General features: G+C 51.7%; 3 protein-coding genes across 3 annotated transcripts in view; 1 reads left to right on the forward strand and 2 right to left on the reverse strand.

Moving 5' to 3' along the window:
* Positions 1-1,040: 1,040 nt before the first annotated feature.
* LOC306913886 (complement factor D-like) overlaps positions 1,041-15,820 on the forward strand; it is a gene marked incomplete at its 3' end in the record, with an annotated part of 58,633 nt that continues 43,853 nt past the window's right edge. The window contains exon 1 of the mRNA XM_079490700.1: positions 1,041-1,090. The remainder of the gene's footprint in view (positions 1,091-15,820) is intronic.
* On the reverse strand, positions 5,939-6,752 carry LOC306914546 (ornithine decarboxylase antizyme 1-like; the record flags this gene model as incomplete). Its single annotated transcript, XM_079491628.1, has 2 exons — positions 5,939-6,513; positions 6,620-6,752. The coding sequence occupies 2 exons, from the start codon at positions 6,750-6,752 to the stop codon at positions 5,939-5,941; spliced, it is 708 nt and encodes a 235-aa protein (XP_079347754.1).
* LOC306913784 (dolichyl-diphosphooligosaccharide--protein glycosyltransferase subunit STT3B-like) overlaps positions 9,659-15,820 on the reverse strand; it is a gene marked incomplete at both ends in the record, with an annotated part of 175,928 nt that continues 169,766 nt past the window's right edge. Inside the window, one exon of the mRNA XM_079490596.1 lies at positions 9,659-11,896. Within this exon, the coding sequence (XP_079346722.1) occupies positions 9,659-11,896 (2,238 nt within the window). The remainder of the gene's footprint in view (positions 11,897-15,820) is intronic.

Consider the following 15,820-nt stretch of genomic DNA (forward strand, 5'->3'; position numbering starts at 1 on the left):
GGCCCAAGTGCATCACAAATGATGATAACAGGATGGCTCTGTGAGCCCAGAATGAACGGACACTTACATCACAGAATGTCTCTGTGAGCCCAGGATGAACCAACACTTACATCACAGAATGTCTCTGTGAGCCCAGATTGAACGGACACTTACATCACAGAATGTCTCTGTGAGGCCAGATTGAACGGACACTTACATCACAGAATGTCTCTGTGAGCCCAGATTGAACGGACACTTACATCACAGAATGTCTCTGTGAGCCCAGAATGAACGGACACTTACATCACAGAATGTCTCTGTGAGCCCAGAATGAACCAACACTTACATCACAGAATGTCTCTGTGAGCCCAGATTGAACGGACACTTACATCACAGAATGTCTCTGTGAGCCCAGAATGAACGGACACTTACATCACAGAATGTCTCTGTGAGCCCAGAATGAACCAACACTTACATCACAGAATGTCTCTGTGAGCCCAGATTGAACGGACACTTACATCACAGAATGTCTCTGTGAGCCCAGAATGAACCAACACTTACATCACAGAATGTCTCTGTGAGCCCAGATTGAACGGACACTTACATCACAGAATGTCTCTGTGAGCCCAAGATGAACGGACACTTACATCACAGAATGTCGATGGAACCAAAAGAAAAGGGTGATGAGGACAATAAGACGGAGAATACTGAGTCAAAACCCTAACAGACATACAGATACGAAACTACAACTGAAACCTAACACACACACAAAAAGTAGCACTCCTTCCCGAATGGAGTGAAATTAGGGGTAGGCAGAACAACACATGAACTAGCTGCGTGTCAATTTGGGGGTCCTTGCCTTGACATGAAACGATTTGGGAACCACTGCTCTAAATGGCGCCCTCTGCTGGACGGTTCCCCTTCCCTGTATCACCAATAATCAACAGGTGTCTGCCATCAGCACACTGGACTGATCAGCCAATGGCAACCCGGGTGGGTGTGGCCACATACATACAAACACTGGACTGATCAGCCAATGGCAACCCGGGTGGGTGTGGCCACATACAATACAAACACTCATATCAACTCCAGTCCAGACCAAGCCATGCGTGTAAGCTTTCTTTCTGTATTTACTTACTTATTTGCTTGTTTCCATTGAGGTCTTTCATATTCACGGTCAAGGTCAAGTTTATGTATATGTCCCAAGCTGGGCACTTAATTTTACAGCAGATAATAAAAGCTCTTAAAGACATTAGAAACAGTAGAACATACATAAACAACAACAGACATACGTGTATATATGAATATTATCACAAGATACAGATTGTTACATTACATATGAAGTGCAACTAAGAGATAAAGTAGCCTGGCTAATAAGCCAGACCGAATCAGCCGTTATAGAGATAAAGTGCACCGAGTGTAACTACATGTATCCTCACCACCACCCACCCCTGAGACTAAACTGCATCTATACCTCCTCCTGCTTCCTGCTGTTGATGGCCCGAATGGAGGCAGGTATAAATGAGAATTTGTACCTGTTGGTTTTAGTAACGGGGGTCTTTAACCATTGGCCGGATGGCAGGAATTAATATTACAGGTAGGCCTATAGGGGGTGAGATGTATGTATATATTATAGCCTATGTGTATGTATATATTTATATATGTGTATGTATATATATATATATGTGTGTATGTATATATGTATATGTATGTATATGTATGTATATGACTCAGACAGCTGAATTTCCCCCCCACAATTTTGCTAGCCCCACCCCCTTAACAACCCCGGTGGTTGCACACTGGACGCGTTTTTCGGAAAACCGATGGAGAAACGCAGCTAGAAATCCGAAAAAACGCGCTCGGTGTGTGGGGACCTTTAAGGGCGCTCGGTGTGTGGGGACCTTTAAGGGCGCTCGGTGTGTGGAGACCTTTAAGGGCATTGTTCTGTCTGTCACCGAGGTTACCGTACCAGCAGATGGCAGCAGAGGAGACGACAGACTCAATGAAGGATCTATAAAACGATTCATCAGAACATGAGTACATACAGTATCACAGTACTTTGCAAACACATCATTTTAAACGGTTAGAAATGAACATTGTCTTGATATAAGGGAGGACCGGACAGACTGGCGGGCAGATCGGTCAGCTCCATATGGGCACAATTAAGTGGGCGTGCATACCGATGACATCAGTGATCTCCATATATTTACAATTAGGCATTTAGCAGACGCTCTTAATCCAGAGCGATTTACATTAAGCAAGAACAAAAAGCATGGGAATACATCACATATATAAAAAGCATTTATCAAGAAACATGCGTAAGCTAAGAACGTAACTAGAACATATCTATATAATGACACTATACATATAAACTATACATATATATATTATACTATGCTGTACATATATACTATGAAGTGCTATGACTACATACAATGCAATTATTGTGCTGTCTACATGACATGCTATAAGTCTGTTTCAAATGCTATCTAAGTCTAAAAAGTGCTGTCTAAGGGGGTAGGGTAAGTGCTATGGGCCATGGTGGAGTCTGAAAAGGTGGGTTTTCAAACTACGCCGGAAGATCGGGAGTGATGCTGCAGTTCTGATTGCAACGGGAAGTGCATTCCACAGTTTTGGGACGTGTGGAGCGTTGTCCCGGCGTTTTTAGTGAGGGTACTTCCAGCTTCCCTGCGTTGGCTGATCTAAGTGCGCGGGAGGGTTTGTAGGGTTCAATCATGCTTGCAAGATATGGGGGAGCCATACCTTTTGTTGCTTTAAATGCCAGCATCAGAGTTTTGTATTCTGTGCGGCCAGCGACCGGGAGCCAGTGCAGGGAGCGGAGCAGGGGGGAGACATGTGAGAATTTTTGCTGGTTGAAGACCAAGCGAGCTGCGGCATTTTGGATCAGTTGGAGAGGCTTAAGTGCACATGCCGGTAGGCCAGTGAGGAGGGAGTTACAATAGTCAAGTTTTGACAAGACTGTTGTCTGGATTAGGAGCTGGGCTGATTCCTTGGTGAGGAACGGTCTAATTCGTCGTATGTTATAGAGTGTGAACCTACAGGATCGAGTGACAGCTGTGATGTGAGTTTTGAACGAGAGCTGACTGTCCAGGACTACACCAAGGTTCCTGGCTGTTGGGAAAGACGTTACCAGGGCGTTGTCTACAGAAATAGTTAGCTCCCGCATAGGGCAGGACTTAGCTGGGAAGAAGAGAAGCTCAGTCTTGTCTGGGTTCAGCTTGAGGTGGTTGGAGGACATCCACTGTGAGATGTCAGCCAGGCATGCAGTGATGCGCTCTTCCACCTGGGTGGCAGAGGGGGGGAAGGATAGAAACAGTTGTGTGTCATCGGCATAGCAGTGATATGATATATTGTGAGCAGAGATGATAGTGCCAAGGGATTTAGTGTACAGTGAGAAAAGGAGGGGACCAAGTACAGATCCCTGAGGGACCCCAGTTTGGAGGGTTCGGGGGGATGATAGCAGACCTTTCCAGGAGACCTGGTAGGTCCGGTCGGTGAGATAGGAAGAGAACCACTTTAGTGCTGTCCCGCCGATGCCTAGATCCGCTAGGGTGCCTAGGAGCAGCTGGTGGTTCACTGTGTCAAATGCTGCTGATAGGTCTAGGAGAATCAGGACTGCAGAGTGGGAAGCAGCCTGGGCAGCATGTAGTGCTTCTGTGACTGCCAGCAGGGCAGTTTCTGTGGAGTGGGCCTTTTTGAATCCGGACTGGTTGGGATCCAGCAGGTTGTTCTGTGAGAGATGGAAAGAGAGCTGGTTGGAGACAACACGTTCAATGCTTTTATATGGGCATAAGATTCTTGGCTCCAGTCTGGAGCAGTGAGGAACCTGACAAGGGTTGATTGATTGATTGATTGAATACGTTATTGGCAGAAATGGAAGCAATACAGAGTCCGGGGAAACACACGTCCAAAGGGATCACCGAAAAATGTCCTTAACCCTTTCAGCGCTATCATTTATTGAACAATTAGGATCTAATTCACGCCAGCATTTTTTAAATTTGAGCTCTTATTTTGAAAAGCCGACATTTCCGCTTCACTAGCAGTAGTCCTAAGTTAGGAAGTTACACGGAGCTGGGCCGGCCTTGTTTACTATGTGAATCCAGACCGGAGCTCTGCGGAGCTCCAGATCGTCAGATCTGTGCCGTCAAAGAAACGCTGTTTTGAACAAAATGCCATCTGGGACAAGGAATAGGAGATACAGGCGATTGAAAGAAATGGATAGAATGGATTATTATGGCGACGACGATCTAAGATGGGCGATCCAGTGCTGTGCTAACAACACAGCTAGCTAACCGGCTAACGTGAGTAGCATTATGGCTCGAGCAATCGAACGCGCGATAAAAGCGCAATTGCCGAAGGCCATCGGCAATGGCGTTAAGCGTCAGTATCAAAATTAGGCTTCAATTGACAAAGATCGTCGCCATTGGTGCTGAAATTCCCCAACCTCACACAAACATACTTGACTGCATTTGGAAAGATCACACATGTGTGAATTGAGGAGCGCTCTTATCATACATCATCATACATCAGCCAATCGAATCAACATTCCGTGCTAGTACACGTACGCACGCACGTGCACACACACAGATGTGCATAGGAGGGACAAGCGCTCCTCAACAAAAAGGCTTAAAAGAAAAAGGTGTATCGACTTCCTTGGCCTGCTGGTGGTACAAGAGATAGGCGTGACAAGTGGCGGCTTGGCGGTTCGAACCCCGGCTCCTCCTGTCTACATGTCGAAGTGTCCTTGGGCAAGACACTGAACCCCAAATTGCTCCCGATGTGCTGGTTGGTACCTTGCATGGCTTCCGCCGCAATCGGTGTATGAATGTGTGTGTGAATGGGTGAATGTAATGCACAATCTATGTAAAGCGCCTTGGTTAAAACTGTGGCGCGGACAATATGTTAAAAACTCCATATTTGGATACACACACGTGGAATCTTGCTTGATCATCTCACACCCGCGGTGGTTTGGTGTTTTGGCGTGACTGAGAATAATAAAATTCACAAGATGAATTAAATATTCACACCCCTGAAAAAAAAAGAACAGTCAGACAGTCATTCAAAGATGTGGGATACGGACAGTATGTTGTATGAAGGATGCTGCTTACAAGCATACATACAGTATACATGATACCATATGGACAGTATGTTGTATGTAGGACGGTGCTTACAAGCGTACATACATAGGCCTACATAACATACGGACAATATTTCTCTTCCAGATGGCTTTCCTTTTAGGCGCCATGCCTACTGTATTCACAATACACTGTAGAGACGGATGCTCTTCCAGACAGCTTGCCCTCGAGACGCATACCGTACAAAAAAAAAGAAAAGAAAAAGAATAATTCACACCTTCACCTTCATCATCTTGGTCCACTCCTCCTCTACCTCCTTCCTCTCAGGATAAATTCTACCGGAGTTTATTTGGTTGGGTGCTTACATAAGATTGCTGTACAGAACAACATCAGACAAGTGCAAATATCCCTGTATATAACCCATAGGAACATGGTGTCGTGTATATATATATATATCTGATACCCTAATCTAAGATGGATTGGGGTCTACACTATATCAACATATACACTATTACCAAAGTGTTGGTGGACTGAGAATGGATTTGCTTTTACGTCTGGATTCCCCGTCTAGGACAGTTTCTTCAGACGAGCCTCCTCAGGAGACTTTGCTCAGATCTGAACCAAACTTGATTTGGCGTTTAGGAACCCGTTGCGACCGCATCATGCCCTTCATGCTGACGTCGACCCCAGCCACGGGTCACAGACAAAGTCAGAGAGAGAAGGATGAGGCTGTCAGGGCACTGCGTCAGGCACCCAGAACTAGAGGCAAGTAAAAGTAATATTATGGAGGGCAGCGATCCACGAATCGCGGGTTGGTGTTGGCTAGACCTCACTCTCTCTCGCAGTAGAAACCAAGTCAAACACTAGGGCTCATCATCATCGGAGGAGGAGGAGTCTGCCGGCTGGATGCTGTACGCCATGAAGAAGGCGTCGGGGTGGGCGGGGACGAGGGGATGCTCCGGCGACACCACCTGGAAGCCCATGAAGCCGAAGGTTCGCAGCAGGGCGGCTCTGTCGCGGCGCTTCCTGTGGAAACAGACGAACACCTGGTCCTTCCGCAGGTGCTCCTCCGCAAACTCCAGCAGGAGAACCAGGCTGTCCTTGCTGCCCTCGGGCAGCGGCCCCGGAGGGATCTCCACGTAGAGGTTCCCGCCCTTCAGAGCCGCCGTCCAGATGCAGCGCTGCTTGCTGGCTCCGCCTCCCGAGCGGCAGTAAGGCGCGAAGAGCAGGCAACGCATCCGGCAGTTGGCGGGCGGGGGATTCTCCAGCACCAGCAGCTTGGCGTCGGCGTAGAACAGCTTGGGCGAAGAAAGGCATCCGTCACCGCGCTGTTCGTCGGGCCGATCGTCGTGTCGGCCACCTGGGGTGTTCGGTGGGGGCGCGTGGGGGGTGTCAGGAGAACCGCAGGGGCCCGGGCTTACGGCGTTGGAGGTGGTGTCTGGAGGGCCACAGAGGCCCCAGACCGGGCTTACTGCGTGGGGGACGTCAGGAGCACCACAGAGGCCCCGGACCGGGCCTGCTACAGTGGGGGGTGGACCTCTTACCGGACCAGGGCGAGGAGGTCCGCGCACCTTCGGGTTTATTGCTCTGTTCGGTCAACGACAACATCATGGGCGGGTCTTTCTTTCGTATGAAACAGTGGCTGTTCAATATCGTCTGCAGGTTGGAGTTAATCATGTGGTTTAGATAATCTTTCTCTTTGGATCTTCTCGAGTCGAACAGTCGCAGCTTTGAGTTTTGTTGTTTCTTCAAGACACCATTTACTTATAAAGGGGCGCCGCAGCGAGTGACATCATCACGATGTCACTGGAGCGTCGGTGTCGTGTCACGAATGCCCCGCCTCCTCATTATTACGGAGACATGTGCATGTCGACTCTCAGCCAATCACACCATCAGAATGGCGGTGGGGTTGCTGAGGACAGGTTGCTCACGCCTTTCGCATGAGCAACCTTTTCAAGGACCAGTTGTACCTGTCTGTGTACCTTTAATGCCCATATATGGAGATTTCTGTATCGGTCTGTTTGTCTGTGACCCTTTATGCCCTAAATAGCCTTTTTATGGAGATCCCGACTGCTGGTCTGGGATTTGCGGATTTAACGATATATCGACGAATCCGCGATACACAGAGTTAAACCTTTCTTGAGATTCGTGACGGACAGATATAGGCCTACAAAAACACTAATTTTATTTTTGAGGGGCGGCTAGACCCTCCTATATACATGGGTTTAATGTTTGTTTTTAGTTCAATGTTTGTTTTAAAAACGTAATTGTAATTGTCATCCTGTCCCTACCACAAACATTAAATGCCATTAACAATAAAGAGAGTTTAATGTTTGTGTTTGCACCGTTTGTTTTACATCACCATTACATCACCTGATCAACATGAGTTAGACTTTAATATATTAGCGCCCCTCACTTCACACGGGTGTGATTTTCTTTTATTTAACCTTGATTTAACCAGTAAAAACACGTCGAGACTGCGTGTTTTTACACGAACTGGAGGCCAAGAGGCAGAAATAAAATTACACTTCAATACTACATCCATGCTACATACAGTATAGGCTACTGTACAAGTGTACATGCTTGCACGCAGAGATTTTAATAATATATAGAAACAACTTAATGTCTATGTATTTAAACCACATTATGTTGCTCTCAGAATACACATGGGACTGGATGCAATGTGGCTTTTGGATGTCCAAAATGGTGAACCCTGTTCTAAACAAGTGTAATTTTGTATTGAGTTGTGCTTGAAATGTACTGTAATTCTGCAAACTGTTAATTAATACTTCAATCAATCAATCAATCAATCAATCACAACCGTGACGTAGCTAAAGGACCCCACACCCTTTTTGAGTGGTGTAAACCACTCCTACAACTGGCTTTGTTAGTGCAGAAAAAATGAGCGTGGTTGCTATGTTCACCCTGTTCACCCGGGTGTGATTTCCTACAACTGGCTTTGTTAGTGCAGAAAAAATGAGCATGGTTGCTATGTTCACCCTGTTCACCCGGGTGTGATTTCATTACGTCAGACATGATTCCATTACGTCAGACAGGCTATATAAGACCTTACACCACTCAGTTCACACAGGTGTGATTTTTACCTGTACTTCTTGTTGTGGTAAAAGCGCTCAAACTCTCAGTTTTACTAGAAAGTTAATATCTATTATTAACTTTTACTTTTATAATTGAAGTCAAAGGGGCTCTGCTCTGACCTGAGATCTGACCTGAAATGATTCGTGTTTTTTAATTGTCAGCAAGACAAAATTTAACAATTTGTGTTTAAAAAATCACACCCGTGTGAACTGAGTGGTGTAAGGTCTTATATAGCCTCATCAGCTGTGGTCTGACGTAATGTCTGACGTAATGAAATCACACCCGGGTGAACTGGGTGACCGTAGCAACCATGCTCATTTTTTGAGCACAGACAGACAGACACGTACATTAACAAAGCCAGTCGTAGGAGTGGTTTACACCACTCAAAAAAAGAAAAGAGAAATAGCAGGTTGCTACTGTACATGGAGGGGAGTCAGACGAGTGTTGACTGAAGAAGATTTGACATTTTGGATCAGATTTTACGTCATGCATTTGTTTTGAAAGACCTTGTATTGTACAAGCACAAAGACGTTGAATGAAACCAAAACGAGCGCGCCTCAACACAACTGGGCTTATTGGAGTCTCATTGAGTTGAATATGTCTTGTTTTCAGTTGAATATGTCTTGTTTTCCTAGTAGTCCATCTTCGTTATTTCTTGCTTGTTTAATTAGCCCTTCACTAAGTCCCTCCCCAACCCATGCATTGTTCAATAAGCAAGTTAGCAGCATAGGAGACAGGGCAAGCTGTCCTTCTCCCCCATAGAGATCCATGTTAAATGACGGGATTTATCCATATAAATAATCGATCGTTTCAGTAGCAAGAGCTTCAAAATGTCTTCTAAATCTAGTCTACCAGTGCATGACTAGTTTTGAATAAACTAGAAATACAAGGAAATTACAATAGGGAGAAATCAGCTTTTAACGACCGCCAGACAGGAAGGAGTCTGTTACACGGTCAGACTACGTTCATTAGTATTATTGCATCACCTGGGTGGGTCAGTCGTGTAACTTTCACACACACAAGCTGTGTGTGTGTTCAACAACACAGCCATGACGTTAAGCTGTGTATATCTTCAACAACACAGCCATGCAAAATAACACCGACAGCTATGAGGTGGCGACAGCTTGCCATCCTTAGCAACGGTTGCTAGGACATTAGATTGGCATTGGACAATCGCTTTATGGGGTGGGGTAATTGCCTTTTTTCAGGACCAAGGATGGTAAATGGTGCATTTATATAGCGCCTTTATCCAATGCACTTTACATAGATTGTGCATTACATTCACCCATACATTCACACACCGATGGCGGCGGAAACCATGCAAGGCACCAACCTGCACATCAGGAGCAATTAGGGGTTCAGTGTCTTGCTCAAGGACACTTCCGGGTTCTTCAGGGAGCCCACAGGGTTCGAACTGGCAACCTTGTGGTTACCATCCGGCCACTCTACTCCTGATCCACCGGCGCCGCCATGTGTCCCGTGTTCCTCTAGTCTTCATGGACGCGCAGCCTGTTCTCCAGGGGCTCCCTGTTGTCGGGCTTCTTGACCCTGTAGATCCGGACCAGCCAGTGCTCCGAGGTGAACGCCTCCTCCAGGTGCTTGAAGCTGATGTCCTTCTCGCCGATCACGGCTCCGCGCGCCCGGTCGAAGCCGGCCGGCTGGCGCGCACTCAGCTGCAGCTCGCCGAAGCGGTGGTAGCACATCTTGTAGACGAGGGAGTCGAACATGGTGCGCGTGCCGCCCGCGTCCACCCGGTACTCGCCGCGGGCGTTGAGGTAGTCCCTCTCGCGCACGTCGCCGGGGTGCTCGCCCTCCGCGATGCGCACCATCCACAGGAACTTGCTGATGTCGTCGCCCTGGCCCAGCACGCCGCCGAAGATGACCAGCACGTAGTCCACGTCCAGCGAGCGCATGATGCCGTAGGCGGCGCTCTCGTTGGACGCCATGGCCTTGCCGACCAGCGCGATGTGGCTGTTGTTCCACGTGTTGTTGTCCACGATGGTGGTGCGGTCGGCCATGCCGGCGATCTGGTAGCCGTAGTCCCACCAGGCCATGACGCGCGCGCGCTCCGCCGTGTTCTGACGCAGCCAGTAGTACGCCTCGCGGTAGTCGTCGATGACGTCGATGTCGCCGCGGCTCCCCCTGGTGGTCAGCACCACGCTGGGGTGCGAGTACGCCGTGCTGGTGACCGTGGTGCAGTGCACGGCGAACAGCGCCAGCAGAAAGAGCATGGTGAGGCACACGGCGGCCCTCAGGTGGATCCCCGGACCCCCCTCCTCCTCCTCCTTCTCCTGGGCCTCTGTCGGGCCTCTCCCCGGCCTCTCTCCGGCCTCCGAGGAGGACGCCACGTGTTGTTTACGCAACTTTCCAGACCTCCCACCACCAGAGCTCCGCTTGCTGTCCTTGTTCTCCGTGATGGCAGCGTTGTTGCCGTTTCTGGGATTCTCGTCCGCCAGGTAACGCTCGAACACGTTGGAGAAGGCCACGGCGGACAGGACGCACACCACGGGCGTCAGCGTCAGGATCAGCCTCGACATCACGGCGGCGAAGTAGGCCGCGCTGACGGCGTAGAGCGCCACGAAGACGCGCTCGTCGTTTATGTCCTTGAGGCAGAACCAGAGGCCGGCGGGGAAGGTGCACAGCAGCACGTGCAGGTTGAAGAAGAACGGCCACCAGGTGGGCGTCTGGTGCTCGGCCACCGACGCTATCAGCGGGATGTGCACGGCGGCGTAGCCCGTATCCCACAGCGAGTAGAAGCGGCCACTCCACGGCGCGATGTAGCCGCCGTACGTCAGGAGTACGAGGGCCGCGGTGCCGGCCACAGCCGCCAGGGGCACGCAGAGGAGGAACAGCGCCAGGAACTCCCGCGGCGTCAGGCCCAGGCGGTCTCGCAGGTAGTGGACGAAGGCGTAGGCCTGCAGCAGGGCGAACACGCCCGCCGCCGCCATGTGCTCGCTGCTCCTGACCGGCTGGAAGCCCACGAAGGGGACCTGCAGCGACAGGACGAGGCCCACCACGTAGAAGACGCTGTAGGCCACGTAGAGCCGGCCGCTGTGGCGCCCCATCAGCAGGAGAACGAGCACGTGCAGCGGGACCAGGTTGACGATGAACACGTAGCCTCCCCACGCCGACACCATGTAGAAGTAGGACAGGCTGCAGCACACGCTCCAGAACACGGAGCCCGTCTTCACCGACCGCACCCACAGGAAGTAGGTGAGCTGCAGGGCGAAGATGGCCACGCCCTCATTGTCGTAGGAGCCCGCCACCGAGCGTTGCGTGTAGCCCGGCGCGATGGCGATGAGGCAGGCGGCCAGCAGGCCGGCGCTCTGGTTCCACAGCTCGCGGGTCAGCAGGAAGGTGGCCACGGAGGTCAGGCCGCTGAACACGGGCGCCAGGAACACGCAGACGTCACGGATGTGCACGGTGACGTGCAGCGCGTTGAGCACGTGGTGGATCAGCCCCGCCGTCACCATCAGGCCCGGGAACACCGTCCCGCCCACGATCCTGCCCAGCGGGTACCAGGCGCGCTCGTCGAACCAGTTCAGGAAGTGGTAGAAGCCATTCTCGGTGAGGTAGCGCGTCGCCCGGTAGTTGAACCACGGGTCGAACTCGTGGATGATGCTCTCGAAGCGGATGACGGCGAAGAGCCTGGAGCTGAACGCCACCAGCCAGGCCAGGAGGAGGATGGCGAAGGAGAGAAGGGACAGCCACCCCGAAGGCGGCGCCTGGTGCTGCTGCTTCCCGTCACTGGAGGTGTGTTGGTGCCGCTGCGGCTCCGAGGCCTTGCCCGCGGCGTGGTTTGCGAGGTGCGTTGATGCATTTTGTAAAGTGCGCCCGCCTCCTGCCATGCTCCCTCTCTTGGCCTGCGTTAGTGCTTTCCCAGATCCCTTTGTTGCTTTAGCGAACTCTTAAAATATCACCCGGATACTGAATCTAACTTTGAAAGCTATAGGAAACACTGCTACAGAAAAACACTGCTACAGACTGAACTGAAGTGCAGAGCTCACACCTGATATAGCGTGACTGTTGCTCTGACGACACAGTGACGCCACTGCGGGGTGTGGTGGGTGGAGGTTACTGCAGGTGGGTGGAGCTTACTGCAGGTGGGTGGCGCTTACTGCAGGTGGGTGGAGCTCATGGCACTGGACATACTTTGACTTTCAGTTGTATTTGTTTTGGTCCAATAACGGCAGGATCTCAGACATGACGTAGCCAGTGAAATGACACCAATCGTCTATATGACATCAATCCATATTTGGGCAAAGAGAGTTTCAAAGAGATTTAAAGAATAGGCGAGGCTCTATGTTTGCCCAATGACAGCATGCGTGCAATTTGATGTTCTGTGGATTTTCAAGATTAACTCCAGGTAGACACAGACAAGAGAAATCACACCCGTGTGAAGTGAGGGGCGCTCTTATCATCGTACATTATCATCATTTGTGACAAAAATTCTCCATTCATTGTCAATGGGAATCTAATCTTTCCGATTTGCTCGTCCACACATGACATACATTCTCCATTCATTGACATTGTCAATGGGAATTTAATTACATTTGTAGGACATGAATCTACACTAAAAGCTGAATATAGAAGGGAGGGGTACTAGCACCCCTCAAAAACAGACATATAGTTACCTCTTCAGAGCCAGAAAAAGGATACAATATGGCATAATATATTGTATCCTTTTCTTTCTACAGTGGCTCTGACAGATCTAATTTTGGCTGCCAGAATTTTGTTGCTGTCATTATTTTTGTTTTATTTGTTATTTTCTACTTCACAAATGATATTAGGGAAAGGTAATTATTTTGTCCCGTAATTTGGAATGACCGTCCGGTGCGGTGGTGCCACATCCTTGGTGTTGAGCGATGGTTCACGGTGCGGCGGTGCCACATCCTGGGTGTTGAGCGATGGTTCACGGTGCGGCGGTGCCACATCCTGGGTGTTGAGCGATGGTCCGTCCGGTGCGGCGGTGCCACATCCTGGGTGTTGAGCGATGGTTCACGGTGCGGCGGTGCCACATCCTGGGTGTTGAGCGATGGTTCACGGTGCGGCGGTGCCACATCCTTGGTGTTGAGCGATGGTCCGTCCGGTGCGGCGGTGCCACATCCTGGGTGTTGAGCGATGGTCCGTCCGGTGCGGCGGTGCCACATCCTGGGTGTTGAGCGATGGTCCGTCCGGTGCGGCGGTGTCACATCCTTGGTGTTGAGCGATGGTCCGTCCGGTGCGGCGGTGTCACATCCTGGGTGTTGAGCGATGGTTCACGGTGCGGCGGTGCCACATCCTTGGTGTTGAGCGATGGTTCACGGTGCGGCGGTGCCACATCCTTGGTGTTGAGCGATGGTCCGTCCGGTGCGGCGGTGCCACATCCTTGGTGTTGAGCGATGGTCCGTCCGGTGCGGCGGTGCCACATCCTTGGTGTTGAGCGATGGTTCACGGTGCGGCGGTGCCACATCCTGGGTGTTGAGCGATGGTTCACGGTGCGGCGGTGCCACATCCTTGGTGTTGAGCGATGGTCCGTCCGGTGCGGCGGTGCCACATCCTGGGTGTTGAGCGATGGTTCACGGTGCGGCGGTGCCACATCCTGGGTGTTGAGCGATGGTTCACGGTGCGGCGGTGCCACATCCTGGGTGTTGAGCGATGGTTCACGGTGCCACATCCTTGGTGTTGAGCGATGGTTCACGGTGCGGCGGTGCCACATCCTTGGTGTTGAGTGATGGTCCGTCCGGTGCGGCGGTGCCACATCCTTGGTGTTGAGCGATGGTCCGTCCGGTGCGGCGGTGCCACATCCTTGGTGTTGAGTGGTTCACGGTGCGGCGGTGCCACATCCTGGGTGTTGAGCGATGGTTCACGGTGCGGCGGTGCCACATCCTTGGTGTTGAGCGATGGTCCGTCCGGTGCGGCGGTGCCACATCCATGGTGTTGAGCGATGGTTCACGGTGCGGCGGTGCCACATCCTTGGTGTTGAGCGATGGTTCGCGGTGCGGTGCGGCGGTGCCACATCCTTGGTGTTGAGCGATGGTCCGTCCGGTGCGGCGGTGCCACATCCTTGGTGTTGAGCGATGGTTCGCGGTGCGGTGCGGCGGTGCCACATCCTTGGTGTTGAGCGATGGTTCACTGTGCGGTGCGGCGGTGCCACATCCTTGGTGTTGAGCGATGGTTCACTGTCCGGTGCGGCGGTGCCACATCCTGGGTGTTGAGCGATGGTCCGTCCGGTGCGGCGGTGCCACATCCTGGGTGTTGAGCGATGGTCCGTCCGGTGCGGCGGTGCCACATCCTTGGTGTTGAGCGATGGTTCACGGTGCGGCGGTGCCACATCCTGGGTGTTGAGCGATGGTTCACGGTGCGGCGGTGCCACATCCTTGGTGTTGAGCGATGGTTCACGGTGCGGCGGTGCCACATCCTTGGTGTTGAGCGATGGTTCACGGTGCGGCGGTGCCACATCCTTGGTGTTGAGCGATGGTCCGTCCGGTGCGGCGGTGCCACATCCTTGGTGTTGAGTGATGGTCCGTCCGGTGCGGCGGTGCCACATCCTTGGTGTTGAGTGATGGTCCGTCCGGTGCGGCGGTGCCACATCCTTGGTGTTGAGTGATGGTCCGTCCGGTGCGGCGGTGCCACATCCTTGGTGTTGAGTGATGGTCCGTCCGGTGCGGCGGTGCCACATCCTTGGTGTTGAGTGATGGTCCGTCCGGTGCGGCGGTGCCACATCCTTGGTGTTGAGTGATGGTCCGTCCGGTGCGGCGGTGCCACATCCTTGGTGTTGAGTGATGGTCCGTCCGGTGCGGCGGTGCCACATCCTTGGTGTTGAGCGATGGTTCACGGTGCGGCGGTGCCACATCCTGGGTGTTGAGCGATGGTTCACGGTGCGGCGGTGCCACATCCTGGGTGTTGAGCGATGGTCCGTCCGGTGCGGCGGTGCCACATCCTTGGTGTTGAGCGATGGTTCACGGTGCGGCGGTGCCACATCCTGGGTGTTGAGCGATGGTTCACGGTGCGGCGGTGCCACATCCTGGGTGTTGAGCGATGGTCCGTCCGGTGCGGCGGTGCCACATCCTTGGTGTTGAGCGATGGTTCACGGTGCGGCGGTGCCACATCCTGGGTGTTGAGCGATGGTCCGTCCGGTGCGGCGGTGCCACATCCTGGGTGTTGAGCGATGGTCCGTCCGGTGCGGCGGTGCCACATCCTTGGTGTTGAGCGATGGTCCGTCCGGTGCGGCGGTGCCACATCCTGGGTGTTGATGGTTCACGGCCTCCGTGTAGACGGAAGGAAAGTTGTCATTACCCTTTTAGCGCTATCATTTATTGAAAAATTAGGACCTAATTCACGCCAGCATTTTTTCCAGTCGAGCTCTTATTTTGAAAAGCCACATTTTCAGTGGATTATCCCAGCAAGCTCGACGGAGCAGAGACAGACTTTGTTTACATGATCGATCTATGCCGGTGCACTGGAGAGCTCCACATCGCCGGCTCTGTGCCATCAAAGAAACGCTGTTTTGACCAAAATGCCATCTGGGACAAGGAATAGGAGATACAGGCGATTGAAAGAAACGGATAGAATGGATTATTATGGCGACGACGATCTAAGATGAACGATCCATTGCTGTGCTAACAACACAGCTAGCTAACAGGCTAACGTAAGTAGCATTATGGCTC

The sequence above is a fragment of the Electrona antarctica genome (genome assembly GCF_951216825.1).
Source record: "Electrona antarctica genome assembly, chromosome: 21".
NCBI classification, from domain to species: domain Eukaryota; kingdom Metazoa; phylum Chordata; class Actinopteri; order Myctophiformes; family Myctophidae; genus Electrona; species Electrona antarctica.